Source organism: Haplochromis burtoni, unplaced genomic scaffold, assembly GCF_018398535.1.
Source record: "Haplochromis burtoni strain Fernald_Lab_line unplaced genomic scaffold, NCSU_Asbu1 Contig_198, whole genome shotgun sequence".
Lineage (NCBI taxonomy): Eukaryota > Metazoa > Chordata > Actinopteri > Cichliformes > Cichlidae > Haplochromis > Haplochromis burtoni.
In genome coordinates, this window is record NW_024582559.1 from 176,565 (window position 1) to 203,981 (window position 27,417).

The 27,417-nt window shown below is 41.7% G+C and overlaps 1 protein-coding gene across 37 annotated transcripts in view; it reads left to right on the plus strand.

Moving 5' to 3' along the window:
- The window catches only part of LOC102302568 (protein tyrosine phosphatase receptor type D), a 205,221-nt gene that overhangs the window by 157,866 nt on the left and 19,938 nt on the right, over positions 1 to 27,417 (plus strand). For 7 of the 37 annotated variants that reach the window (XM_042226131.1, XM_042226139.1, XM_042226136.1 and 4 more), the window contains 19 exons: positions 886 to 897; positions 3,773 to 4,042; positions 5,169 to 5,750; positions 6,077 to 6,222; positions 6,617 to 6,761; positions 8,490 to 8,795; positions 9,703 to 9,896; positions 10,233 to 10,259; positions 11,294 to 11,411; positions 11,772 to 12,359; positions 12,826 to 12,926; positions 13,061 to 13,317; positions 14,388 to 14,481; positions 16,120 to 16,329; positions 17,616 to 17,776; positions 20,476 to 20,487; positions 21,230 to 21,342; positions 24,148 to 24,189; positions 24,773 to 24,870. In XM_042226131.1, the coding sequence (XP_042082065.1) occupies positions 886 to 897; positions 3,773 to 4,042; positions 5,169 to 5,750; positions 6,077 to 6,222; positions 6,617 to 6,761; positions 8,490 to 8,795; positions 9,703 to 9,896; positions 10,233 to 10,259; positions 11,294 to 11,411; positions 11,772 to 12,359; positions 12,826 to 12,926; positions 13,061 to 13,317; positions 14,388 to 14,481; positions 16,120 to 16,329; positions 17,616 to 17,776; positions 20,476 to 20,487; positions 21,230 to 21,342; positions 24,148 to 24,189; positions 24,773 to 24,870 (3,476 nt within the window). The remainder of the gene's footprint in view (positions 1 to 885; positions 898 to 3,772; positions 4,043 to 5,168; positions 5,751 to 6,076; positions 6,223 to 6,616; positions 6,762 to 8,489; positions 8,796 to 9,702; positions 9,897 to 10,232; positions 10,260 to 11,293; positions 11,412 to 11,771; positions 12,360 to 12,825; positions 12,927 to 13,060; positions 13,318 to 14,387; positions 14,482 to 16,119; positions 16,330 to 17,615; positions 17,777 to 20,475; positions 20,488 to 21,229; positions 21,343 to 24,147; positions 24,190 to 24,772; positions 24,871 to 27,417) is intronic. The other 30 variants (XM_042226138.1, XM_042226142.1, XM_042226143.1 and 27 more) reach the window with 20 other exon arrangements.

Here is a 27,417-nt window from a genome sequence, read left to right on the forward strand (position 1 = left end):
AAGTGCTCTTTTACATGTTTCTGGCCCTTTTCTCTCGATTATCCTGAATCTAACACTGCTTGCTGTTTTTATCTACTAATTGCTTTTGAAACCTAACTGTTGGAGGCGGATGTCCTCCCTCCCCTCCATCAGCCCTGACTTTTTTTTCCCCAGCAGTAAACAGCTCCTTTTTCTACCCACTGGTCAACAATGGAAGGACACCTTTAATCCCATTACCTTTGCTGCTGACGATGAATATGTTAAACCACCAAATTCGAGAGTTTAAACTGGAATATAATATTTCATTATGTAACAGTTGTGAATTTTGTTATCCTGCAATAAAGATGAAATTAGCTGACAAAAGAAAACAGTCACAGCTGCACAGCCTCTGAAATATAAAGCTCATTGGTCTTCTTACTTACTTCCTATTGCACTTAGTATGCAAAGCTTTTTTTCCTTTTATATACAAAACCCACTGTTTTTGCTCCAGTAATCTAGAAACTTTCCATGTTAGGACATATATATATATATATATATATATATATATACACAGTGCTCTTTAGTCCTATGGGTAGCATTCATTAATTATAGTTTCAAAGTATTTTTTTATAATCAACTTACATTAATATTTACTATATTTGAAGCTAACCACATGACTTGAGCAGACAATATGTTTTTTTCTTCTTATTTAGGAGGATTGAAATTAGACAGGTTAAGACTTTGCTTGGTAACATTGGTGCTCTTGGGTGCAAGCAGCTTCCTGTGCCCTCCAAACAGAAGGTCCTTCTAATTGTTCAAGTAGCATCTGAACACCTAAAACATGGCCTTTTTACTCTCTGTGTTTCCCTTGTTTTTCTCCTTTCCTTATTTCATTTTGTTCTGCATCAAATTCCCCACATCCCTCAGAGCTGCGAGAAGGTTGGTGTGTTTTTTACTTTTTGAACACAACAGAAACAAGTGTTTTTTTAAATTTATTTTTAGCTACATTTTAGAGACGTTTAAAATGAAAAAAACTGATGTATTACTTTAGCCTTTTTTTTTTCTTTTTTTTGCTCCTTTGAATATTATTTTTCTCTGCTGTACGTTCAGTGTCCATGTTCCCATTGAGAATGCCTCTGGTCCTTGCTTGACTGTCCAATAGGTGGTGCATGTTTTGCATCTTGAGGTGGGGTTTTAGGAATGATATTTGCATCTGTCCGACGGTCTATTTGCATGGTCACCTGTTAATGTTTGGACTAGCCACCCCTTTCCCCCAGCTCCTACCCTGTCAGTGTTCCTGCTTGGTTTCTCTGATGACTAACAGCACAGCAGGGAAATAGGGTAAGGTGGTTAAAAACAAGAAAGAAAAGAACGGGGCTAAATGACAAACAGCATTAGGAAGATCGCTGTCTTTCATTTATCGGTGCTTAGAACTAAAACCACCTCCATTCACGTGGATGTCAAATGTTTCTCTGCATACAAGAGTTTAAGCCTTAGTCTACACAAAAACTTCCCTCTAACAGAAGTCTGTCACAGATAAGAGCATCTTTAACCGAAATCCACCTCTTGTTGTAATTGGAACCAAAGGCAGGCATCAAGCTCTAAAAACAATCCTGCCGTTAGAGATGATCCACTTCCTCAGATGAGGATGTTTCTGCGCAGGAAGTCATGAAAGAATGATGTATTTAGAGCGTTATCCACAAGACTTGACAAATGTAATGATATTCAAATGAGCAGGATAATATTATGTCTGTGGGGAGCGTGATCCAATTGGATATTAATTAAATATTGAGTGAGAGAAACGTTGTATTTAATAATGCAAGCAGTTCCCCTAGATTTCCTGTCTGGAGAGCTGCCGCCTGTTCAACAGAATGGGCTCTGTGAATTAGTAGCAGGCAGCTGCAAGAGCACGTCTGAGTTCTAGTCAAATATAGCACAAGTAACTAGCTTAGACTCAGCGTAAGTGTAACTGCAAATATTCCTATAATCTTTAGAAGTGATTTATTCCTTCATTTATTTCTTCAAGGTTTGCTAAATAATTTATTGAGTAATCTATTTTGAATTCCATGAGCAGTAACACTGACTTTACGTTTTATTTAAATCCTTGCTAGAAGTTGTACAACAGCACCTGGTAGCACCAGCCTCATTTCCTTTGTGCCTACGTCCCCTGGATAAACCTGAGTGCTAAGATGATGTTATCTTCTTTTGTGGCTCTCTGTTCTCCCGTAGCTTGTGCTAGCCGCAGTTAGAGCAGTGTAACAGTGTCAGGCTAACCTCTCCATTTACACCGAGTGACACAATGTCTTCCCTCTGACCCTGTTACTGCTTCTTTTGCCCCCGCAGCCCCCTTTCCCTAGACTCCCTCATGTGGTTCCCTCCTAAAGCCAACATTGTTCTTGTATGCATGATTGATTCTTGCTCTGCTCCAGAAGGCCTTGATACCATTCATGTGTTACCGGCGTCACACATTAACATTCATCTTTTATTGGAGCAAACCTGCACAATTAAGAGTAATTTAATCTAACAATATTTTTAAAAAGAGTTGCCGTAAGAGTGAAATGTATCACATTTTTGCAGGAACAGCACATTATAATGCATTATTGATGTGCTGCAAAACTAGTTTCGGAGGTTTCATTGTATTAGTGAAGAAAAAAAGTAAAATTACATTGAGAGAGGGGATATTCCCTCCCAGATCCCAAGCAGATACAATGCCGATATTTGATGATTTAACCCTACAGTATATCGGCCGATACTTTTCTTTCAGACAGATTTCTGTAACATTTGCTTATGCCTAGTTATTTATCACTCCTTGTTAGTAGTTTTTATTTAATAAGCTTTTATTTTTAAAATAAGTCTTTAATCTGCTGATTGTTTGCAGAGTTCCCTCTAGTGGACAAATTATGCAACATCATTATATATGCTGATACCGATATAAGAGCCAATAGCTGATATTGACCGATAAGTTGGCTGCACCAATGCATTGTTCGAACCCTGCAGATGCATCCGTCTTTAAGTGTGTTACCCTCCTTTTAGGATTGAATCCTTTCCTATAAATCCCTAACATGGCACATCATTTCACAGCTGTCAAAGTGAATGACGTTTCTTAGCCCTTTCTGTCAAAATGTACTGAGAGGCGTATAGTCATACTGAAAACAGTTTGAATTAGCATCATAAATGATTTTGATTCGTTCTGAGGCATGGATTGAATTGTAGGATCACTAACTGTAATTATTCATGCTTTGAGCGGCAGTATAACTACTCCCCTTAATAAATTTCACATTTATCTGAGGTGTATAGCACAGTCAGTTACCTTTTTAGCCATCTTTATAGCATTGTTAACAGTGCATTGTAGTGACCTTAAAAACACGAGACAGTTTTCCCGTTTGTCGCGCGTGAAACCTTTAAGTGTATGACCTACATGTCCATGTGATGTGAGAATGTGATGCGGCACATTATCTCACATCAGCTGGAAGTTTGCAGCCTGAAAGTTGTTTGTTTGCATACAACTGTGGAGTGCTGTCGACTCTCCAGCACTTTGTGCAGTTCTGTACATCCGTACTGATGGTGATGCAGTTTTTTGTGCATGGTGCTTGTGTTGTTGTTAATCCATTCGCCACTTAATCAAAGTCTCGGATCGCATGAGAACATCCATAAATGGAGAAATCTTAGAGAATTTGACACTATTAAACATTTAAGAGTCTGTTAATATCCTCATTAAAGAATTTTTTCTTCTTTTTGGGGTAAATGCCGTTTTTCTGTAAAGGTTTCCCCAGATTCTGCCTGGTTTTCATGCTATTTGTTTGTCTTTTTTTAGTGCGACGGGTGCCACCGCGATTCTCCATTCCACCTACAGACAATGAGATCATGCCTGGCGGCAGTGTCAATATCACATGTGTAGCTGTGGGCTCCCCCATGCCATATGTCAAGTGGATGATGGGAGCTGAGGATCTTACGCCGGAAGACGATATGCCCATTGGACGTAACGTCTTGGAGCTTACGGACGTACGGCAATCGGCCAATTACACATGTGTAGCCATGTCAACCCTCGGGGTGATAGAGGCTGCGGCACAGATAACAGTGAAAGGTACATGTGCCTTTAATTCTTCTTCTAATACTGTAATTAAAGACTGTAATTTTCATAGAAATGCCAATGCTAGAGGCAAAGGTATTAATAGTTCAGTTCTTAGAGTGTGTATTTACTTCAAAATACAGTATGTCTCCAGTTTGCAGCTAATATTTGTTAGTAATCTATCCGAGCAGCGACTACTGGCAGTGCTTTAAAGGGACTTATTTACCTCACACTGCCACGATAAGTCATCTGTAGAGGATTCCTTAAAGCTTTAGACAAGCCCTGGCACCAGCCTCGGTGCATTAGATGCCAGGCTGAGAATATAGTGAAGTGCTTATCTCTCAGCTGGAGAGCTACAGAGCCAAAAGCGCACCATTTCTGCAAGCAATTTGTAAGAAAGGAGGGGGCATGTTAGAGAATGAAACATAGTGAGTATACTTTGGTGTAGACATGGTACTTATCTGTGCGTAATCATATCTACACTGCAGTGTGTCAGAAAGATACCCCCGATTGGTGCCGCCATGTTTACGAGCACACCGGGGACAGAGCCACGCACACAGACATTCAGCTTTGTTTTTCCAAGACACAACACAGAGATATTAGTCACAATATAACCCTCTGGCAGGAGCTCCCCCAAAAGCATACTTCAGATGGTGTATAAAGACAATCTATTGCCCTGATATCTTTTTGCCATGTGCCACGGTGTGGGGAATTAAAGTAATAAATTTACCTGTTTAATTATTAAAGTGATAAACACTGGGAAACCCAAGATTAACGACAACATCGCTCCGAAATGCCGAACGTGGAGTGTACAAGCCTTAAATCTCACTCATTAGATGATATGTCGCTTTCTTCTTCTTCTTTTTTTTACACGACTGTAAACTAGGAAAACTAAAGTAATATTAAGACTATCCACCCACCTAATCGAATACGCACAACACAGTCTCTTATGACTCCACATACACTGTGGCTCATCACTTTCATGTGCAGCGGTCTGGTAAATGAAAGTTATCAATAAAAGTCAACCATCAACAAATTAAAATAAAGTCTCTACGGCATGTAAAATAAATTCCTCTACCAATATGTGACTTTTGTGTGTTTTGCATTTTTATTAATATTCATTCTATAATTATCATCACAGCGTTGCCCAAGGCTCCTGGTATTCCTGTAGTGGAAGAGCGCACAGCCACAAGCATAACATTGGCTTGGGACTCTGGCAACCCTGAACCAATTTCCTACTACATCATCCAGCACAAGTCCAAGTACTCGGATGAGTTGTACAAAGAGATTGATGGCGTAGCCACCACTAGGTACAGCGTCGGGGGCCTCAGCCCCTACTCCGACTATGAGTTTCGGGTGGTGGCGGTAAACAACATCGGCCGAGGGCCACCCAGCGAGAGCATTGAGGCCAAAACTGCTGAGCAGGCACCCAGCACCGCACCGAGGCAGGTCCGAGGTCACATGATGAGCGCCACCACAGCGTTCATCCAGTGGGATGAGCCAGAGGAGGCCAACGGACAGATCACGGGCTACCGAGTCTACTACACCATGGATCCCAGCCAGCACCCCAACCACTGGGAGAAGCAGATCGTCCGGGGGTCTAATATTGCCACCATTCAGGGCCTCATCCCAAATAAGACCTACTATATCAAAATTTTAGCCTACACTTCAGTGGGTGATGGGCCTCTTTCTCCAGATCTTCAAATCATTGCAAAGACCGGAGGTGGGTTTGTTTTTAAATCATTAAGAAAAAAAACGCCAAAGTGACAATGAATGAAAATACAAAACCGGAAAAAGGCTGCTAAAAAGTATCGTTACTCTTAACCCCGCAATGAAAATGTTGAGTGTGAAAAACATTTTTAGCCAGTAATCTTAAGTGAGAAGGAGCGATTCAAATGCCTCGTTGTTTATGTCTCACGAAAAAGTCCTGTGAAGACTATCGCAATAACTCAACCGCCAAGTGGAGTGTGTGTGCACGCGTGACTCGGATGAGAGTGGATAGTGCAAGACACGACGAGTAATGAATTCATCTCTTCACTCTAATTTCAGTTCCGTCCCAACCAACCGACTTCAAAGGAGAAGCCAAATCAGAAACGAGCATTTTGCTGTCGTGGAACGCTCAGACGCAAACCGGACAAGAAAATCAAGTGACAGGATACGAGCTTTTATACAGAAAGAGAGATGACAAAGAGGAGGTAATTACTTTCTAATATTAAGCTATTTTGTTAAGACTTAAGAGTCCATAATGCTCCTTAACATATTAATAAGGTTCTAACCATTTTTGGGATTATTGTGTTTAATGATATTATTATTTGCCTACTTATCATGTTATTAGTCTGCATAGTTGATCTATCCTTACCAAGTAAATGCATGAATATGCAGTTGTTCCACTGTTAAACTTCTAAGATATTGTTTATTTCAGAGGTTTAACTATGGATATAACTGTTATTGGTAAAATCTGTGACTTCAGTGAGACAATAGCTCAAATTAAAGCTGTCTTAGTAAAACCTATCGTTTGATTTTCCTTCTGTTCTGCTGTAGTTTAACGAATCTTATACACAAAGTGACAATGCCACCCTTTCCTCCCAGAAACGAGTCAGCTTTGAGCCGACAACAACGTACCTACTGAAGGACTTGAAGCCCTTCACTACTTACACTTTTCGGCTGGCTGCCCGAAGTAAACACGGAGTTGGAGCTTACACCAATGAAATCTCTGCAGAAACTCCACAGACACGTAGGTCTTCTTCCTTATCTGACAGGGTTGAAACTATCTGGGAAGGAACACATTTTCAAATGCATTCAAAGTTTTATGTGGGCCGCAAAAAAATAAAAAATAAAAAATCGAAGATGTGACAAAAATGTCAGAAAGGTCCTTCTGAGCACAGATAAACCAAATAAGATTTTTTCCCCCTTTAAATGTTTGATGCATTTGAAAATAGCAAAGCTGTAAACACTTAAAATGGAAAATCAGTGTAACAAAATCTACCTGACCATGCTGTATCCCCCTCCCCCTTTGAAAAGGTTGCATGGGCAGTGTACCCGGGGCTTTCCTGTAAAGTCAGGAGACAAGGTTATAAAAAAAACTGCGGGCTCTCCACCTTTGTTGTGCAAAAACAGACGTAAATGAATGATAAAGCCTTGAATTATTTGTGTGAATGCCCACATCTGTGTCTCCTTTTTTTTCTCCTAAATGAAAGGGCATAGCTGGCCTTTAGGAAGCCTTGTCTCCTGAAATTGCATGTCAGCCAAAAAATAGGAGAATAGAAATGTTTTGGAGTCTGTCTGAGCTTTCTATGTGGCTACAACGGAGAGAACCAAAGCAACTTTTTTTTCCATTTTCTTCAAGAACTCTCACCTTAATACTCAATTCAGATTTGAACGAAGAGCGTTCATGAGTTTCAATATCATAGAAAGCTCAAAGCGAGTACTGCCTTTGTAGTTAGGGACATGTTCACCCGAAAGACCTCAGATTTATGCAGCTGGTTAAAATTGGGGGAGGGGGTAAAAACAAAAATTGGAAATGCAGAGAATTACCAGCCTTAGATTTCTTATAGAATAATAAATGAATGTTTTTAAAAAGAAGAGGACACTTCTGTGTATCTGACCTAAATCTGAGGGCTTTGAAAGACAAGGGCAGGGATCAGGTAGGTATAAAAGATCACAAGTTTTAACTTGGCTCAGATGATGTAGTAAATGATGTAGTTAACTTGGAAAGAACAGTGCATGCCAATGTTATCAGAATCTAATAAATCAGTCATGTCTCCTTGGGAAGTTCTCTGTTGTACAATCAGGCTTTTACCACAAACCAACAGGCTTCGGAAAGGTTGGTGACAAACACAATATATATTTTTTTCTATTTTTAAAAATAGTTACAGCATCAACCTTTATGTTTTTGGATTGATGGTAACTGCTTGCCAAATTTTTCTTAGTCTGTTTTAAGATGGTTTAACTTAAATGTCATCTGAAGTAGGTGTAGCTTCTTTTTTTTTTTCATATTTACGGGATCTAAGAATATTAGAATATGTGATTTTTGTCTTCTTTGTTTTTATAAAAAATTTTTTTGTTCATGACAAAGGTAGGTTACATATGGTAAATCAGTCCATTTAATTTTCCCAGTCACCACCATCCATTCATCACGAGTTGGTACACTTTTGTGTTTGTCGTTACCTTTCGTTTTGCCTTTATTTGTGTATTCCACGTTTCACTGATTTAAAATGTTTTTGATTTACCCACGTGTCCTTGTGCTTTTGCCTCATTTTTTTTATCATTTTATTTCCCTCTTCTTTTTTCCCCTTGGTTTGGTCAATTCTACCATCATCACCCTGAACAAAACAAAAAACTGAAACTCCTTTCAAAACACAAAATCCCAAAAAAAAAAAAATCCAACCCAATGAATGGCCTCACCAAAACCCACCAAAACCAAACCCCAAAAAACCTGCTCCAAATCCAACCCGACAACCAGAACCCTCGGGCCCACCTCAGGAAGTCAAGTGCTATAGCCCCAGCTCCACCAACATCCTGGTAAGTTGGCGGCCACCACCTGTCGAATTACAAAACGGGATCATAACGCAATACGCCATCCAGTACGCTGCGACCGAAGGGGAGGACACGACTACTCGTCAAATCGTCAACATCCCTCCGGAAAGCACCCAGTACCTTTTGGAAAACTTGGAAAAATGGACAGAGTACCGTGTGACTGTCACTGCTCATACAGATGTTGGAGCAGGACCGGAGAGCCTGCCGCAGGTCATCCGCACAGAGGAGGATGGTATGTGTTCGCTAAAACAAAGCTCCAGCTGCAATTCCAGTCTACCCTTCTTAACCTACCCTGTCAAATACTAACAGCCTTGCCTATATCTACAAACCCCCCTCTTCTCTTCTACCCTCTCTGCCTGCTTCTAATATGACTGTCGACACTCAGTTCTTTTAACCCTATTTTTGGACAATGCTTTTTTGCAAAAAGCACAATTTTTTGGCTTTTTTTATATCCCCCACCTCGTACGCTGCTCAATTTCAACACATGGTATGGCATTTTCAGCAGAAGGCCTCCAAACTTCCAGTCCCAACTGTCATTTTTGAAACTTTTACCGAATGTCATCATATTTTTCACTTTTTTCTTCTTTTTTTTTTGAGAACTTGACAAATTGAGGACAGTGGGCAAAACAAAAGGTGGAAGATTTTTTTTTTTTTTTTTTTTTTGAAGGCCATTTTTTAAAAAGATTTTTTTTGTCTCTCGTCATGTGATACAGTCATTTTTAACCCATTTTTTTTCCTTGCTCCATAGCCAAAATTCTTGCCATGCTTCAAGCAGTCGAATCTCTTGAAGCCTCCTTTGGCTCCACTTTTCTATTTTGGCAAAAAGGCATTTTTATTCCATGTTTTTAAAATCCACTCTACCCATTTTTAATGTTTCGACATTAGGTCAGTTGTCAGACCTGTTTTTGCGGTTGGTTTTTACCCCCCCTCCTTACCATTGTTGAAATATTGATGTCATGCAGTGCTTGTTGCAGTTTGCTGCACTTTTGTGATTTTTATTTTTTATTTTTTTGGTCACTGCAGCATTTTGCGCTTCGGCTTTGGGCGAGATTCAAAAAAAAAGAGAGAGAAAAAAAAGGGGGTGAAGGGGTTCTCTATAATTTTCACCTTTTTTCTTCTATCCCATGGTGTTCCTCCAGTTCCTAGCGGGCCACCTCGTAAAGTTGAGGTGGAGGCTGTCAACTCCTCATCAATTAAAGTGATCTGGCGTTCACCGATGCCCACCAAGCAGCACGGTCAGATCCGAGGGTACCAGGTGCACTATGTCAGGATGGTTAATGGGGAGCCCACAGGACAGCCAGCCATCAAGGACATCCTGATTGATGATGCCCAGGTACAACACCCCCACCCTCAGCCAGCCACCACATCTGAGACACATAATGTTTTTCTCACCCACAATTACAAACTATTGTTATGTAAGCCTGAGTATTTATTCAGCTTAGTTGTAACTTGTTTTGCCACTAATGAGAATTCAGTTGGACACACAAGCTTGTTTATCTGTATGTGGATGATCATTTCTGCTTTTTCTGTAAATATTCTATGAAAAAATTGTATTTAATTTATTTAGTGGCTGTAGACAAACACTGTGTGTGCATTTTATTTCCAGTGATTAGTGTCTATGCCTTATTTGTTGTCTCTTTTTCTCTCCATGTTCTGATCTCAAAATCAGTGGGAATATGATGATACAACTGATCATGTGAGTAGCTCAACTTCACGAAATACAAATGTTTTCTCCTGCTGTCAACCTCTGCATGCCCGTACATATGTTAACTAATAGGTTGAGTGTTATTTCATCTTTAATAACTGCAGAAAGGAAGCTCATCTGAAGCTTACCAAACTACAACTGCTGATGAACAAAACATAACATGAAATAAAATTTGAACTTTTGTAGTTATTTATTAAGTAAAGCTTTTCACTGCGATCCCTGTCAAGTCACACATGCCTAGAGTTGAAGTATATGTGATGCAGCATGTCAAAACCAGGTCAAATAATAATACAGAGAAAATACAGAGAAAACCCCAACAATCAAACAACCCCTCAGAGGAAGCACTTGGCAACAGTGGGAAAGAAAAACTCCCTTTTAACAGGAAGAAATCTCTGGCAGAACCAGGCTCAGGAAGGTGCAGCCATCTGGTTGGGGGTGACGTTTTCGTTTATTTTTGATGACTTTTTAACTTGAAGATGTCGAACTGTGTTGGCGCTTTGAATTGTTGTGGTTTACTCATGTGCAAATGGATAAATAGTCACGTGTAGTATGTTTGGAAATGGTTAAACTTCAGATAAAAACTCAACTAGGCTTAAAAGAAGCTGCTGATCAAGCACAATTCACCTTCTACAGACGGAAAAGTTGCCACCATCACCAAAGGGATAAATCTCGCTGGGCGAACAGCCCGGTCACACCCCCAGCCAACTGCTGCTGCGCTCAGTAGGGTCTCTTCCTGTCAGCGAGGAGGGAGAGACGATTTGCAAAGAGCTGTTTATCTGACAGTGAAGTCAAGATAATAAACACTGGAAATATTGGAAAGAAAGGTTGTTCCTGATTGTGTTGTTGCTTGGCTACAGCTGGGATTCTCGATCTGCATCTTTGGCCAGCTGTTTAGCGTGCTGCCTCACATATGCTAAAGGAATGTGTTCGTGAAGGTTATTTTAATATCACATCCCACTTCTGTTTGCTTGCATCTGCATAATAACACATGAGCATCCTGCAACTCAAGTCTTGTGTCTTCACAGGAAATGATCATCACAGAACTGCAGGCTGAGACCACGTATTCTGTTACTGTCGCAGCCTTCACGACAAAGGGCGACGGTGCACGCAGCAAGCCCAAGCTGATCACCACCACTGGTGCAGGTAACGGAACCATCATTGCTGACACATCTCCACTTTGCAATGCTATAGTATTGCATCTAATAACAGTCAAACTATTATGTAATATCCTAAGCATTATTTACACTTGTCAGTGAGCACGAATACAGCTAATTACTGTCTCATTAAGAAACAATAAGTCTTACCCACTGGTATGACATGGCAAAGCTGAAGGCACTTTTATTGTAGTAACGTAAACAGACAAAACAAAAAACCAGGAAACGCCTCTTGTACTGCGTCATGCCACACTAAAGACAGAGATAGCTGACTGTAGATTGACTAACACTGAGTGCCTGTGTGCTGCAAATATTTCTAACTTGTCCCTTTCTCCATTGCTGCTATTAGTTCCTGAAAAACCTTGGCTTAAGGTCAGTACAACCAACATGGGCACAGCTCTCCTCCAGTGGAATCCCCCAGCAATAACTCACGGGCCCCTGCAAGGCTATCGTCTCCGCTTTGGCCGTAAAGATGTGGATCCGCTGACTGTTATTGAGTTCGCAGAGAGAGAGAACCACTACACAACCAAAGAGATCCACAAGGGAGCCTCTTACACTTTTCGCCTATCGGCGCGCAACAAGGTGGGCTTTGGTGAAGAAACGGTCAAAGAAGTGACCACAAACGAGGACGTTCCAAGCGGCTACCCTCAGAACATTAAAGCGGAGGGCGCCACCACCTCCACCATTCAGGTTAGCTGGCAACCTGTGCTGCTGGCAGAACGAAACGGGCAAATAGTGAAGTACGCTCTGCAGTACAAGGACATCAACAGCCCGCGCAGTCCCTCAGAACTCTTCATCACTGCCCCGGAGTCGACAGTCATCCTGGATGGCCTTAGGGCCGATACTACTTATGATATTAAAATGTGTGCCTTCACCAGCAAGGGCGCTGGTCCCTATAGCCCAAGTGTCCAATTCAGGACACAGCCTGTGGATCAAGGTAGGACCAGTCCCTGAATTTTTTTTAGGCCTTTCCCTTTAAAAAAAAAAAAAACAATAACAAGCCGACCTTTCCCTGCTCTGCCCTTTCCAATCACTTCCCTAAAAACCTCAAAAGGCAGAAGTTGTCAAAGTACGGAGTCAACCCGAAGACTTTGGTTCTGACATACTGCCCTATCATTAGTCTCTTTAATCTAACAGTCGTTTAAGAAATGCACGTGGAGTAAGTATGTACGTCTCTTTGTCTTGTCAGTTAAGCAAAGGTCAGTCATTAATTTTAAGAGCTGGTGGGTAAGAAGGTAAGAGGATAGTGTTGAGTTCAGAGTAGCACTGCTGCTTTCAGCCTGGTTTTAAAGAAGGCATCAGGTAAGCAAAGATGTGGGACTTCTGGCGGTAGATTTGTTTAAAAAAAAAAAAGAGCGAGAGGATGTTTTGTGTCTAAATCACATGCTCCCCCTTTCTTTTAGCAGTGTTTGCAAAAAATTTTCACGTGAAAGCTGCCATGAAGTCATCGGTGCTGCTGACATGGGAAATTCCAGACACCTACAACCCTGCTCAACCTTTCACTGTGAGCATTGCCTAGCTCAGTATGGCACTTTCATATACACGCAACACAAAGCCTTGTAAATACTTGCAATGTACACTACATTAGAAATCATGTGGTATTCTACATGAAACCTCAAGTGAATCATCCTTTTACAGATCCTCTACGATAACGGGCAGAGTGTGGAGGTCGATGGGAAGTTAACCCAGAAGCTAATCACGGGTCTTCAGCCTGAAACTCAGTACTCTTTCCTCTTGACCAATCGCGGCAACAGCGCGGGAGGTCTTCAGCACCGCGTGTCCACCATGACGGCCCCGGACGTCCTCCGCACCAAACCCTATTTGGTCGACAAGACCAACTCAGACGGTATGGTGACTGTGGAGCTACCTGCAGTGGAGACTTCTGAGAGAGTAAGGTAAGCAGAAAAAAAACGTGTGCATGTGTTTTCCTTTTATTTTTTGATTCATTAGTACTGCATAGATCAGAAGTATTGTTTTCAGTCCCGAATTGAGCTCCATCAGTGAGATACAATACATCCATTGCAGCTATGCAGTCAAACACATAATAACAACATAAGCCAACAGATTAGCTCGGCGCAGCGTTCCTGAGTCAACTCTGAATTTCCTGACCTGGGTAGTGTGTCAAAATGTGTCTTGTTGGATATTTAACTCGTTTCCAACATCCACATTACTGATTTGTATTTCCTACTGTTGCTCTGTGAATGGAAATAAACAAGTTAACTTGATAGCTGACCTTGTCAGGGGTAATTCTTCCAAAACAGTCATTTATATTCATCCCTGCATTTCAGTGTAATATCCACTTCACCTGAGTCATTACACAGTGGAGCACCCCGGCTCATTTAAGCACACTCCTCTAAGCCCTATAAAGTCTCTTACAGCCTTTCAACAAAGCCCAGGGTTGTCAGAAGGCCAAGGATCACATCCGATTGCAGACTGAAGCTCCAAACCCATCTTGGGGTTTTCTTTATTCCTTTTTAAATCGGTGGTTACATTTGGACCACTATCTCCCACGCCAGAGCTTAAGCTAATTAGTTTCCCATTAGCTGGCCACACTGCTATCCTGGCTAATGCTAGCTAGAGCAGCGCCCAAACCAGGAAGCCCAAATCTGGCAGGAGGTCGTTATCTCTGTTGCCACCCCGATGAAGAGATGAAAAACCCATCTCGCTTTGCTGAGCTCTCCTAATTAGCCCACAGGGGGCCTAACCGAGGTATAACCATATTGCCTGACTTCAATGAACATGCTTGAATTAATGCAGAAAAGAAATCCCTGATCAGATGATAAGAGATCATGTAACTTGCTAAAAGCATGATTTTAGTCTCTTTGCACTGTTTTCGGGTCAGCAGACTACGCTTTCTAATACGGACAGACACCGTTGCCGTGGCTCTTCTTGCTGTGTTGTTTATTCCACTGACTCCACCCAGTCCAGAACAATTTGTATTTATATAACACTTTATATTTTGCAGGGGTTATTATATTGTGGTGGTACCTCTGAAGAAGCAACGCACCGGCAAGTTTTTCAAACCCTGGGATAGTCCTGACGAGATGAATTTGGAGGAGGTATGCTGAAAAGGATGATTTGGTTTTAATTGTCATAATTGGTTATAATGGCTATAATTTTTTTTTCTTTTTATCTCCTTATTATACTCGGCTTCATAACGAGCCCTATAAACTTTGCGCACATGCAGCCCGCACACATCTTTTCCTTCAAACTAGGAAAAAAAATAAGGGGCTAGGAGAACAGCAGATGAGTCCCGCTGATTGACGCAAATAGCTGCAGAGAGCACTGTTCATATGGAAATGAGAACATAAAGTAGCCATCAAGTGCACTGCAAACTCAAACCCCTATCCCCACCTCCTCCTCCTCCTCTTTATGTCTGTGGTAATTACCTGAAGAGCTGCATCAGGCCTTCATGTCTCTTCTCATTCCAGGCAAAGCTAGGCTACCTGCATATCCACAAAACACTTGACAACTTTTATATTTAGCCAGTCGGGATAATTCGAGGGGGGTGAGGGGTGGGGGGTCTGGGCTATGCATTGATGTATGTGTAAGCAAATGTTTCAATTCGAGGTGGAACAAGAAGAATAGCACTCGCAAATCGAATCTTGATAATTATACCTCAATTTTTAAATCTTGAGATGTCGCACGTGTCTAGAAGGCTGAAAGAAAAACACGCGGTGTCTCACCTGGTATCGGCTTTCCAGCTCGTGCCGATGTGTCTGTAGCCTTGACCGATTGGCCAAAAGTCACCCCTCTGTCAGAATTTATTTGTTTGTCAATATTGGCACTCACCTTTTCACAACTTTTCCCAAGGGCAGCTAGATTTAGCTGTGTTGACAGGAGAGATGATTGAAGACATTATCGGGCAGCACCAACAGCCCCGCAGCCAAAACAGAGCACACACAATGAGCGCACCCTCTCTAAAGTGAATGACAACCGCGCACGCACACACGCACAAGCCGTGGATATGCATTCAGACGACGAAACAACTAGCCAGGCCCGATTAGCATAATTATCATCTGCGCTTTGTACCAGAAATTTAAAATCTGATGGCTCGTACGAAAGGCACAGTCCTTCAGCCTATTAGAGTCACAAGCGCTAAAACTAATCGCCCAAGGAGGCAACAGAGGAGTGAAAAACGGCAAACAAATAAAGCACAAATTAAACGTGAATTTGAACATGTTGCTAATTTAATCTCAGTATATATAATCCAGCTCTACACATCTTTCATTCGAACTGAAGGCAAAGAATTAAAAACGCATAACAGAAGTCGTCAAACACAGAAAACTCTTCTCTTCTATTTGTCTACATATTTCATCAAAAAATCTTTCTGATGCTATCAGCAAGAGAAGAATAATTGAGCTGTTTTGAATTAATTTGGTGTCTTTTTTACTGTTTGAAGCTGTTGGATAATCCTCAGCTGTTTTATATGCTGGAAATCCACACAATCTTTTAATCTGACAATCTTTTGTAGTCCAAAAAAACACGAAATAAGTCATTGATCTTTTCTTGTAATGTTCTGGCCTTTTTTTTTTTTTTGCAATCAGCGTTTTCAGCTCAGCGATCAGGGGAAAAAAAGAAGAAGAAGAAAAAAAATCTAGATAGAGATATTTGGTTTGTGTGGATTTGTTTTCATGTGTGTACTGGAACGTGTGCCTGTGTGTTATCAACTGTCTGCTTCTCACTCCTCACTGTAGCTGCTGAAGGAGATAAACCGAACGAGCAGGGGCCTTCGTTTCCAGAGGCAGGCAGAACCCAAAGCCTATATCGCCGCTTACTTCAAAGACCTGCCCAAACAGTTCACCCTGGGAGATGGAAAGATCTATGGGGACTTTGAGAACAAGCAACTTCAGAATGGCCAGGAATACATCTTCTTTGTGCTTGCTGTTCTGGAGATGTCCGAGAATGTAAGTCTACCCCGCGATACTCGAGTATAAGTTTTCTTCCCGTTAGGAAGCCCCCTTGCTACTGATTTCACATTCTTTGTTCTTAAAATAAAAAAATAAAAAGCAGCTGTCCGTGTTGGTAAGCAGAGGAGGTTAACCGTGCCGCGTCCTGGCTGAGCGTTGGAGCTGGCTTCTGGTCAGATGTGTTACTCTGAGTCCTTTTGAGGCGTTGGACTTTAAAACTTAAAGCTGCAGCCAGAAGAAGCTGACCCTTGCTGCTTTAGGGAGAGAAGCCCCTTAAGACCTTAGCTGATCGCGAGAACACCTCGATAACAGCGCTCCTCTTTAATTGCATCCAGTGTGCGGTCCGCCTTATCTTCGCTGCTGCAGCTAGTGTGTGTGTGCATTTGTCTGTCTGTACTGAAGACCAGAAAGCTGCATGATTAGGCAGCTGCAGGCAAGATGATGGAGTTGATGAGCTGCAGGGTCTATAGTGCTGCCTCACACTCTCTCCACTAACCCTGAGTTCAGGTAGAGCAAAAACGATAATGACGGACGGAGGGAAATCTCTAATTTGCCCACTGAAGCATATATTTTCTTCCCACTGGACCTTTTTTTTTAATCTTCACTTGGACTGTGGAATAGTTCAATCAAGGCTCCAGTATAGGAAAGATACTAAAGATAATTCTGATTGGTCAAAGTCCGGCTTAGAATGAACTACACAGAAAAACTTTGAATTGGCTTTTAATATGTATTGTTGGTCATGTCTGTCTTCGCCAAGATATGCTCAGCTGTGGCCGTATATTAACTGAAGGTTTGCAGTGCTGCTTTAAATACCTCAGGCACCCAAAAATAGGTCTAGATGTACTAGCCCGCTGTCATTCCCAGGGCGTCAAATACTGACGCTTTGTCAAAGCTGCTGGCATCTAAAAGACACGCATGAGGTGTCATTTAGCATCAGAGAAAAGTGAGAAGGTCCTTACCCACATATGGAGCGTGTTAGAGACCACTCTGTGGATAAATGTTATTTTTAACACCCCCTAACACTTTTTTTTAACCAACGAGTTAAAGTAGAGTAAAACGAAGCGGAAACAAAACAAACTGTTAAATCCAGATATAAGAGGGTATCAGACTGCGTGTAGTAGCACATTTGACACCCTGGAAAGCTTTTACATTGGGTTTGTTGTACCCGCCAACACTTTTGATGTCGAAATGATGCACAGAAAACTGGACAAACCTTTCATTTTTTTTTAAAAATGGCGCGTATTTCAGAACATTTACCTTTAATTTGTTTTTCCCTGGCTCAGATTATGTATGCTACCAGCCCCTACTCGGACTCGGTCGTTTCAGCCGACATCGATCCCCAGCCAATCATCGATGAGGAGGAGGGCCTCATCTGGGTGGTGGGGCCTGTGCTAGCTGTTGTCTTCATCATATGCATCGTCATTGCCATCCTCCTTTACAAGAGGTGAGGATTTAAAAAGCTAATTAACACACAGGGAGCACAAGCATGAGAATCCAATTCAGAATATACAGCTAGCTTAGCGTGAAAAGACACACTAACAAGCAAACACGTCAGACTCTGATACCAACGCACGCTAATGGGGTTGGCCTAACTTCTGGCGCCATATCTCTGTATCTAGTTAGCTGTTAAACAGCTAATGTTAGGGATGTGTTTCTTAGCAAATGTCTGTGATTAGCTAAGGCAGTTAGCCGTAGCTTTAAACTCCACATTCCACTGGAAATACCAGCTGCATACAAAGCCAATAAAGAGCCATGTATTTTTCCCCCTTCAGTGTAGGTGGGAAGTCACTGAACTCTATTTCTGTGCTAGTGCACATTGACTGCAAAGGAGACAGTATAAAACAATGCACTAATGTACACGCGCTTTACTACATAGACCGCATACGTGCACTTTAAATTCATGTCATCTATAGTCACCGAGCATTCAAGTGTTACCAATAAGTATTTAAATGTATTTTAAAAACCCCACACATGAATTTGCAGTTAGCACATTTGAGTGCAGATGCTAAATGTAAGAATGTAGCTAAAACCATAAGGTGCATTGATCTTCAGACAAGCCGTGACTGTCAAAGCCAGTTGCGCGCGCATGCACACACACACACACACACACACACACACACACACACACACACACACACACACACACACTTTTAATCTCTTGTAAGTGAATTCAAGAATGCAGCTACCCAAGCTGTCAAGGCATGAAGTGCAGTCGCCCACGATCCTTCAAACAGACACGTGCGTTGACTGAAAGTTAATCAGACACGTCCCTCCGCCCCCTGCACGCACAAACACACACTCTTAAACCCATGTAACACTGTAAAAAAAAAACACTTGCTGTAGTGCATTTTCACACTGAATCAAAACAGCCTCTTTTTATTTTTTTGCCTAAAACCCCCTAGTGGTAGTCAGACCTCGTGCTGTCACTGCTCATCAGTCAAGCGTAGGAGGGGAGAGCTTTGACTATCTGCTGCATGTCACCGCATGTGTGTGTGCAGCCTTTGAAAGGCCCTGGGGCCTGGGATAGCTTCCCAGCCTCTTCCTTTATCCCACTACCTATTCCACGGGAGGGGGGACTCAGCTCTTGATCCAGGCTTTGACCTTATGCTGCCCTCCTGTTTTGCCGGGACAGGCACATATTGAAGGTGCACACATCTACACACTTTGCTATCTTGTCACTTCTCACCTTTTACATAAGGCAGATTTTCTGCAGTGTTCATTCAATCAAATGTCCAGGCCTAAGCAGAATTTAACAGTAGTCCTCAAGGTTTAATTTTGGAAGGGTAAGATTAGTAACTGAAGAGTCAGCACAAGCCCAAATCACATAACAGTACCAATACCGAAGACCAAAAAAAAAATCCATCAATACTATCAGTGTAATGTAAAGAGGTTTAGAGGTACAGCTTTATTCTGGCTCTTGCATTTTATTGTCCTTGGCATTCGTTCATATAAAATTAGAGATAATACAAAGGTGACTTGAAAGTGAGCATGGACTGCATATGCGGACTGGCTTTGGTCTTTCCATTCGTGGCAGGCAGATTTACACATCGATTACCCAGCCAGTGTCACTGCCACATTAGGGAACATTTAGTGCATAACCAGCATATATTTATCTTGTCAAGATCAATTTTTATGTGACAAAAGTCGCCTCCTGTGCAAAACAAATGGAAACAAGCATGTTCTGCTGAGCTATAGGAAAGGGCGCGGGTATGACGAGCAGAGAGAAACAGAAGTCAGGGCCAACTAGGGTTGCGGTGCGATCGCAAGCAAGGTATCCTCATCAGTGCTTTAAATCAGTATTATCATTATTGTTAGAGTCATATCACATTAATCTGCCTCACTGTAGTTTCATGTGGGCATTTAACACATAGAACAGAAGGGCAGTGCTCATTTGTGTTTGTTTGATTTTTAAATTGGTGCTTAACGTTACTGCGTTTGCAGAGATGCTCATTTATTGCTCTCTCTGACTTGCAGCAGTACTACTACTCTGTTTTCGTGTGCTTGGGCCACAGTGTACCGTATACATTACAGAGAGTGGATATCTCAGTCTTAACGAGAACACATCCACCCCCGCTGATGTTATCGTTATTAGCGATCTCGCAGGGGGGGACGACAGGATGGTCGGACTGCCGAATCAATAGAGCGCGATCGTTTTGTTTTAAATAAAACAAATTTGAACGCTCTTATGTGCTTGACTTGCACACATTCATCCGAGATCCTGATCCCACTTGAACGTGCCGACGTCGTGACTTTAATAAATGCAACAGTGGTAGGCAGGAGAAGGCAGACACAGCAATTAAGAGTCAAGAGATGACTTTTATGCTCGAACAAGAAGCAATCAGCTGAAACTGCTTGAAATAGCAGAGATACAATGTACAAATCTTGGATGCACCTGGGAAACTGTAGCATTTGAAACAAAGAGCCCCAAGGCTGCATAATTGAGCATAATCTCTGAAGTGAAGCATCACTAATCTCGCACGCGAAGCAAAAACTGAGATATGATTGGTATCGTTTGTCTCTCATGCAAGCCAGCCATTTACTTATTCTAAGGAAAAGTTTATGGCATTCTCCAGTATACAAAGTCAACGGTCTTACCACCTAATGTTTTGTTGATATTTCTTTTCTTGCTCACCAATGGAGCAGCAAGCCGGACAGGTAAGAGTGAGAAAGAAATAGATAAAGACCTAATTCCTTTCAAAACCCTTTCTTTCCCCCCTCGTCCTTGCTGTGCATATGATACCTAAACCTATAGAAACTGCTGTCTCGCATTTGGAGTTGAAATGACCTGGGAAGCATGTTGCTTACATCTGCTGTGTATGATAGGAGGAGATCAAAGCACAAACAGCTTGACCTTTCCAACTGCTAATTAACTTTGTATTCGTGGTGCAACATGGCCCCCTAACTTGCTTCTTTTTTAAAGAATGAACTACATTTACATCTGTGAAAGTGGCACTTGATTCGAAAATCTAACAAAACTAAAAAGGGAGTGGAGCAAGTTTTCTCTGAAACAAAAAACACTATCAATATATAATGTAATGCACTCTTAAACCAACCCCAGCTACAGCTTCCAAATTACTAAAAAGTTGTATCCAAACCTTCGCCTGACATTAGTAGTGAAAAGTGAACAAAAGGTTTTGCTAAAGGTAGTATTTACTGTCTAAGGGCGTATTGTACTTGATGGCTTTATACTATAACGTGATGTTATTTTGCCTACCTCTTATAGCCCTATGTACTACAAGAATGTAGCCCTGTCACTTCCTTAATTACATATGTGCCTTCATTATTCATGAGACCGCGAGGCAAGCTTTGAGGTTACACAATAACAATTAAGAGTTTTGAGTACAAATTAGTCAAATAATCTCCCGGAATTAATTAAAATTGACAATTTGCTCCACAGAAAACGAGCCGAGTCTGAAGCTAGAAAAGGTAGTCTCCCCAACAGCAAGGAAATGCCGCTTCATCATCCCACTGATCCAGTTGAGCTGCGACGTCTCAACTTCCAAACACCCGGTAAGTATCCCGAACGATGCCACATGTTGTCGTCTTGGTGTGGTGTGAATTTAAGACTGAGGATGTCAGTGCTACTGAGTGCTTGCTTTAATTAATTCAGCTAGCCTAATATGACCTCACTGTAAAAAAAACACATCATCTTTGCAGTGAGATTGGCACAGACTGTGTGAGCAGTTTGCAGGTAGATAATGGACAGGTGCTTGAGAAGACACAGAGGGTCAGCACTGACACGGGCCTCCCTGGAGACATTTCTCAGGGAGGAAATGGAGAGGCAGAAATGCGAGCTTGACAGTTTCGTGACATCTGTCATCTTCCTCTGCACCTGGGTTATCCAGGTCATCCAGACCTGTCACTCTGTAGCGGTGTAGTCCTGTTAGTACAAGGAACATCATGGAAGTTGAGCAAAATACAGAACGTCCATGTGTTTCATTCAGTATGCAGGCCATAGGGATACGAAAGCGGTGACAAGCTGTAAACAGCGATGTTTACTCGTGCCGACCTTTAGTGCTGAGGTGAGCGGTCGCGCCGTGGCTCAGTCGTGCGGCCGTTTCTCGCCCCGGGAAAAGACGGGAGTCACAGTCCATTTATCGCCTGGAAAGGTGGCATGCATCTTTGCCTCCATGCTGACCAAGAGTGGCACACTTGACTGCCGTTTGAGTTCCTCTGGCACTCGCTGCTTTGGGACAGGTGTTCAGAGACTGCCAATAATGTTGTAATATCAAAGCCATATTTTTCAGGTCGGCTAGTATGAAAGGAGGATGAATTATCCCCGCAGGCTCATTTTTGCTAAAGATTATGCATATTTATGAATGCTCTTCAATGATTTTAGGGGCCATTACAGAGTGTTTCATCCCAGCAGAGGGGTATTTTTCCTTTTGGCTCAGAGTGGTCTCAACTATCCTTCCACTATTTCGCTCACCTCTCAAGCCATCACTTTTCCCCCCAAACAGCCTTTTTGAGAGCTGATATCTTGGCTGAAAAAGGGCCAAACATTTCTTTTTCCTACCACCTGACCACTTTCTCTCAAGTCCTGAAGCAGCTTCTACATTAGACCACCTCTCTCCCCTACTCTCTCTCAGCTCTTTACCCCGTCAATGGACATTTTCATCTTAAGGACGCTTGATGTTTGAGCGACAGTGTGTTGGAAAAGGTACCTTCATTGTCCCCCAGTGGTGGAAATGGATTTTGAGTAGTGGGTTGCAATAGAAACGGCCTTTGCCGTCTTTCAGAGAGACGCGAGAGTGGGTGGGAAAACGCTGCAGCTTCCATTAGCTAATGCCCACTTGTGCCAGAAACCAAAATGAGATATCACCTCTGCAGAGACAGACTAACACCCAGCTGGTGTGTCATAATGGCACATAAATTCTTAAGGTGGAGATCTTTTGCCATAGTCCAGATGTTGACACCATAAACAAAAAGGAGTCTTGTTGAATTTTCTTTCATCTTTTTCCCTTTATCTAAGCTCTTAAATATACTGACACCTACACATAAACTATTGCATTGCTATTATACTAACAAGCCTCCAAGTAGCATGTTCAATACGTTCTCATCCCAGAGCATCAAACACTAGAGCAAAAGAGACAGGACTTTTAAGACACTTGGTGAGGCAAAAATCTGCCGATATTCTTTTTCTTTCAGACACATAAAATATAAGCAGATCCCCTGACGTTTCGTCTGTGTATTGATGAGTTCTTGCTAAGATAGTGTGACACTGCAGCTTAAAAATAATCTTGTTGTACTGTCACAAAAAGCTACTCCTTTAAGCTCTTCTAAACTGCTCAGATTAGCGGGTTGTTTGTAGCGTTTCAGTTCATATCAGTTGTATTTATATAGCAGCAATTCACAATAACATTCCCCTGAAGGTGTGTTATATTGTAAGGTAAAGGCCCCAGACTAATAGAGAGAAAACCCCAACAATCCAGACTATGAGCTAGCACTTGGCAACAGTGGGAAGGAAAAAGTCCCTTTTCAGTAGTGTAGCCAACAGAGAGTTTGCTCTGTGGTGGACAGGCTATCCACATAGTTAATAGGGTGCTTCTCCAATCTCTTCTATAGTTTTTTAACTTTCATTCATCAGCTGTTATAAATGGCGATATCGGAGTATCTGCAAACAGGTAATATCAGGCGATATATATCAGCAGGGCAAAAGTATCAGCTTTAATAAAGTTAGTTATCTGCTGTTATTTTGCATTGATCTCTTGATGCACTGGTTGCAGCAACACTGGATCTTAAGCAATGACGATGCTCACATTTGCAGAGTATGGTACTGACATAAGTTAGCCTGCCAGGAGATAGCGGTTTGTATCTCATTTTGGACTCTGTGTTGCTTGATTTCATTTTTGCTTTTTACTTGCTTTATGCTTCTTAGTTTTCGATACCATAAAGAGAAAGAGATTATAGTTTGGATAAATGTGTGAAACCCCACAACAAACCCTGCAAGTCGAAAAATGTGCCGCTTCCAAAGGCTTGTTTTAAAAAGGACATTATTGGACAAGCTGGGAATGAATGCTTGGTCTAGCTATCGTCATAAGCCAGTGTCGTCTCACTAACAACAAAGGCCACCTGTGAGACACAATTCTGTTCCCCGTATGCTTTCTTATTTCCATGAAATAAGCATGGTGGCATAGCAAAGCTTCTAGCATGGTGATTTGTATGTTACTAATGAATGTCCCATTTAGAAAACACATAATCATGCAGCTCCCTCTTGTCACATTTCAATTTCTACCTTCTCTTTGTAAAGACAATAGTCATCACATTGCTCTGACGTCTGCAATATATTTAATTCCACCGCCGTTTCCTCCACAGGTTCAGGTGCGCCCAGTCACCCCAGTAACCTCCATTTGTCAAGTTAGTTGGTCTCGATTACACATTTGACACGACTTGTTTTTGGAATACTTTTTTTTTCAGCTTTAACTCCTTTCTTTTCTTTTCTTTTTCTGCCAAGCCTTGTATCTCCATCCCCATCTAATCCATCTTATGTTAACGCTATATCATCACAGGAGGCGGAGTTTGAAATGACAGCCTTGAAACCATGTCATCACTCAAAGCAGACGTCAACATCTGGCCTAACATTGAATGTCTTTTCGTTTTGTTTCGTTCTGTTTGTTTTGGGATGTTCGTTCGTGTCTGTGCTTTAATGTCATGCTAACTGTCCACTGCAGCGTGAATAACGTTCTTCTCTCTCAGTAGGGAGAGGTCCCAGTGGGGGCAAAGTGTGCTCGGTGACTCCTCATTGGCTTCTGTGCCCATATTCTCTTTACCAGCATGGTCACTGCTTTGAGTGAACAAACTAGCCTAACAACGATCCGCTCTTCCATTTTCCCTGTTGTAACCACATGCCGCTTATCTAATGATTCACCGTTTGCTTGTGCTTGGGTGATGCCCTCTCAAAAGACTTGGGGACTGACCTTGGGTCCAATGTGATTGGCAGGTATGGCCAGCCACCCTCCAATCCCTGTCATGGAATTAGCGGATCATCTGGAGCGCCTGAAAGCCAACGATAACCTCAAGTTTTCACAGGAGTACGAGGTGAGTGTCGGAAAATTCCTAATGTTGATTGAGCTCTGTGAGTGTGAGTCAGCTGCTTAAACTACAACTTTTTGGGGGAGTGTTGGCCAAATCACATAAATTTACTTAATTAATATTAAATTAATGATATTTAGCTGCATGTGTTTGGTGGCTGGCTTGCCGGTAGGGGTGTTGGCAACTACTTTCATCACCAAACTAAGGCTTTAGGCTGTTTGACATGTCAACACAGGTATAATTAATAACACTAATAATGGCACATTCCATTTCTAGTTCCAGGACCCTGCTATTGTGCCTGCTGGCTCAGTGACATTGCTTCCCGAGGCAGCTGAATGGGTTATTAATTTCATTAGTAACACCTGTGCTTTTTTCCGCTTTGACAAGTGTATGCTATAAAGTAAGCCTACATGACTAAAATGTCACGGCGGCAGCCACAACATATATCATTTTATGATTTAAAGGTGAACTCTCGTCATTAAAAATTATGCTGTTGGTGCTTCCAGTATCTAAGTGGGTGGGAAAATAGATAGATAGATAAATGATATCTTGTGTTTGGTGGCTCATTTTGTCACCCAATATTAATTTATAAGGAACAGGGCTGAAGGGGTGTCTCTAGTCTTCAGCTGACTCATCAGATTTCATCATCCTCAGTCAGACAAACTCCAACTCCACTGTTTTGGACTGCAGCTAGCAGTGCAGGCTCTGCTCTGCTGTGAGCTGCAGAGCTACTCTCACCAGAACATGGAGTCATGGAAAACTGGCTCATGTGCGACTCCACCAAGATCACTGAGGTTACAGAGCAGCATGGGCTACCATCGCTAGCTGCAGTTTATACGTTGTAGTTGGAGTCAGACTGTGGAGCAGAGCAGGCCACAATTAAGTACATAACAATGAACGTATTTGCAGAGAGATGCCTAAACAAAGTTAATGATAAGAACATGTTAATAGAAGCCATAGCTGTGTGTCTCCTTGTATGTGTGCATATATCAATGCTATGGAAAACACTCCCATCTAAACATTAAGACCTTACCTGCTGACTGTATTCAGGCAGTTGTAATTGTTACCTGCGTATTGCCATGTAGATGAAATTACACTGGCAGAACACTCATGGTACCTCAAAATACATGCAAGCAAGAGGTGCTTTCTGTACAAGATATGAACGGTCACCTTTTCCCTGCCAATTTCTCTCTGCAGGTCCTTCAACAACTCCAAAATCTATGAGGTCACTGCATGGGTGCCTGCCAAGCTGCCCAATCATTATTGCAGCTTAAGTACATTGAATTCCAATTTCATAGTGCTTACTCGAGAGCAGTGGAAAGCAATTTTGCGAGCACAATGAAATAAAGATTCCTATTATGAGCAATGTTGCAGCCCACTGTTTCAACATATTTTGATAAAATATCAGGCTAAGCCTGCGGTTTGTCTCCCACATATTTCTGCTTAGGTGATTTCTGCAGACAAAGAACTCGGTCTTAAAATAAATTCCCATTGGGCTTAAATGTAAAACACCAAGTTAATCATACACACCTCTGCATCATCTGTGTAATATTTGTTTAACCCTAAACTGCTTATATGTTTCTACTTGTTAAAGATAAAGAAACAATGAGCAATAAATTGCACCAAAATGCCAGATTTTGATCTTATTGATCAAAAAAGTACGATCATTCTCATATTTTGCTATTTTGCACTTGGTCTTCCGTCGCCTTCACTGGAGATTAACTCAAAAAAACCAAAAATCATTAATAGCACAGGAACAATATTTTCCTGTTAATGCGAAATGAAACTCTATCTATCACGTCTTTATGTTTTCCCTTTGTGATATTACATTTTATAGTTCATTTGTCTGCAACAGGGGACCGTTATCAAGCCCTGCTTAACAAATCTGAAGGAGGGCCTGGATATCAAAACTGAACTAGTCTCGAGTGTAGCGCTCTACTATGAGCCATAAAATCCTGCTAATCAAATAAGAAAAGCTGATGTGAACACAAGCAATTTCCTCTGTGACCAATTCAGAATGCATTATTTTGTTAATCTAATCTTTTATATCTAGAGGTTATTTCATGCCAAAAACAACACATAGTTCAAATAGTTTTCCCACATTTCTGTTTTAACATTTGCACAGCAAAAGAGTGAACTTTGTGTCCAGAGTGTGTAGACACCCCACTTTCTAAAAAGGCTATTGGGTAGTAGTACCCAAATCAAGTATGGGAGATTAAATGTGTGGGTAAGACTGATCTATGGACTCAACAACTTCACATCTTTGTGTATGCAGAGCGGGTGTTGTACTGTACTCACTGGAATAAAGTCCGTGTTCCACACACATGATGTTAAAACAGTACCCTTCAACCTTTCAGCATCCCCGGTCTAACAACAGCACCAGACGTGACCTCGAGCCCCAGGCACACTCTTAAAGAGGTTTATTTAAACACCCGTATAATGTAATAGATATGATTTTCATTTTCACTCGTTGTGAGGTGAAATGCATTTTTCAGTGGGCATTCTGACAACACGCGCTAGGAATCGCCAAAGAGTGAAATTCAATCTTGTTTT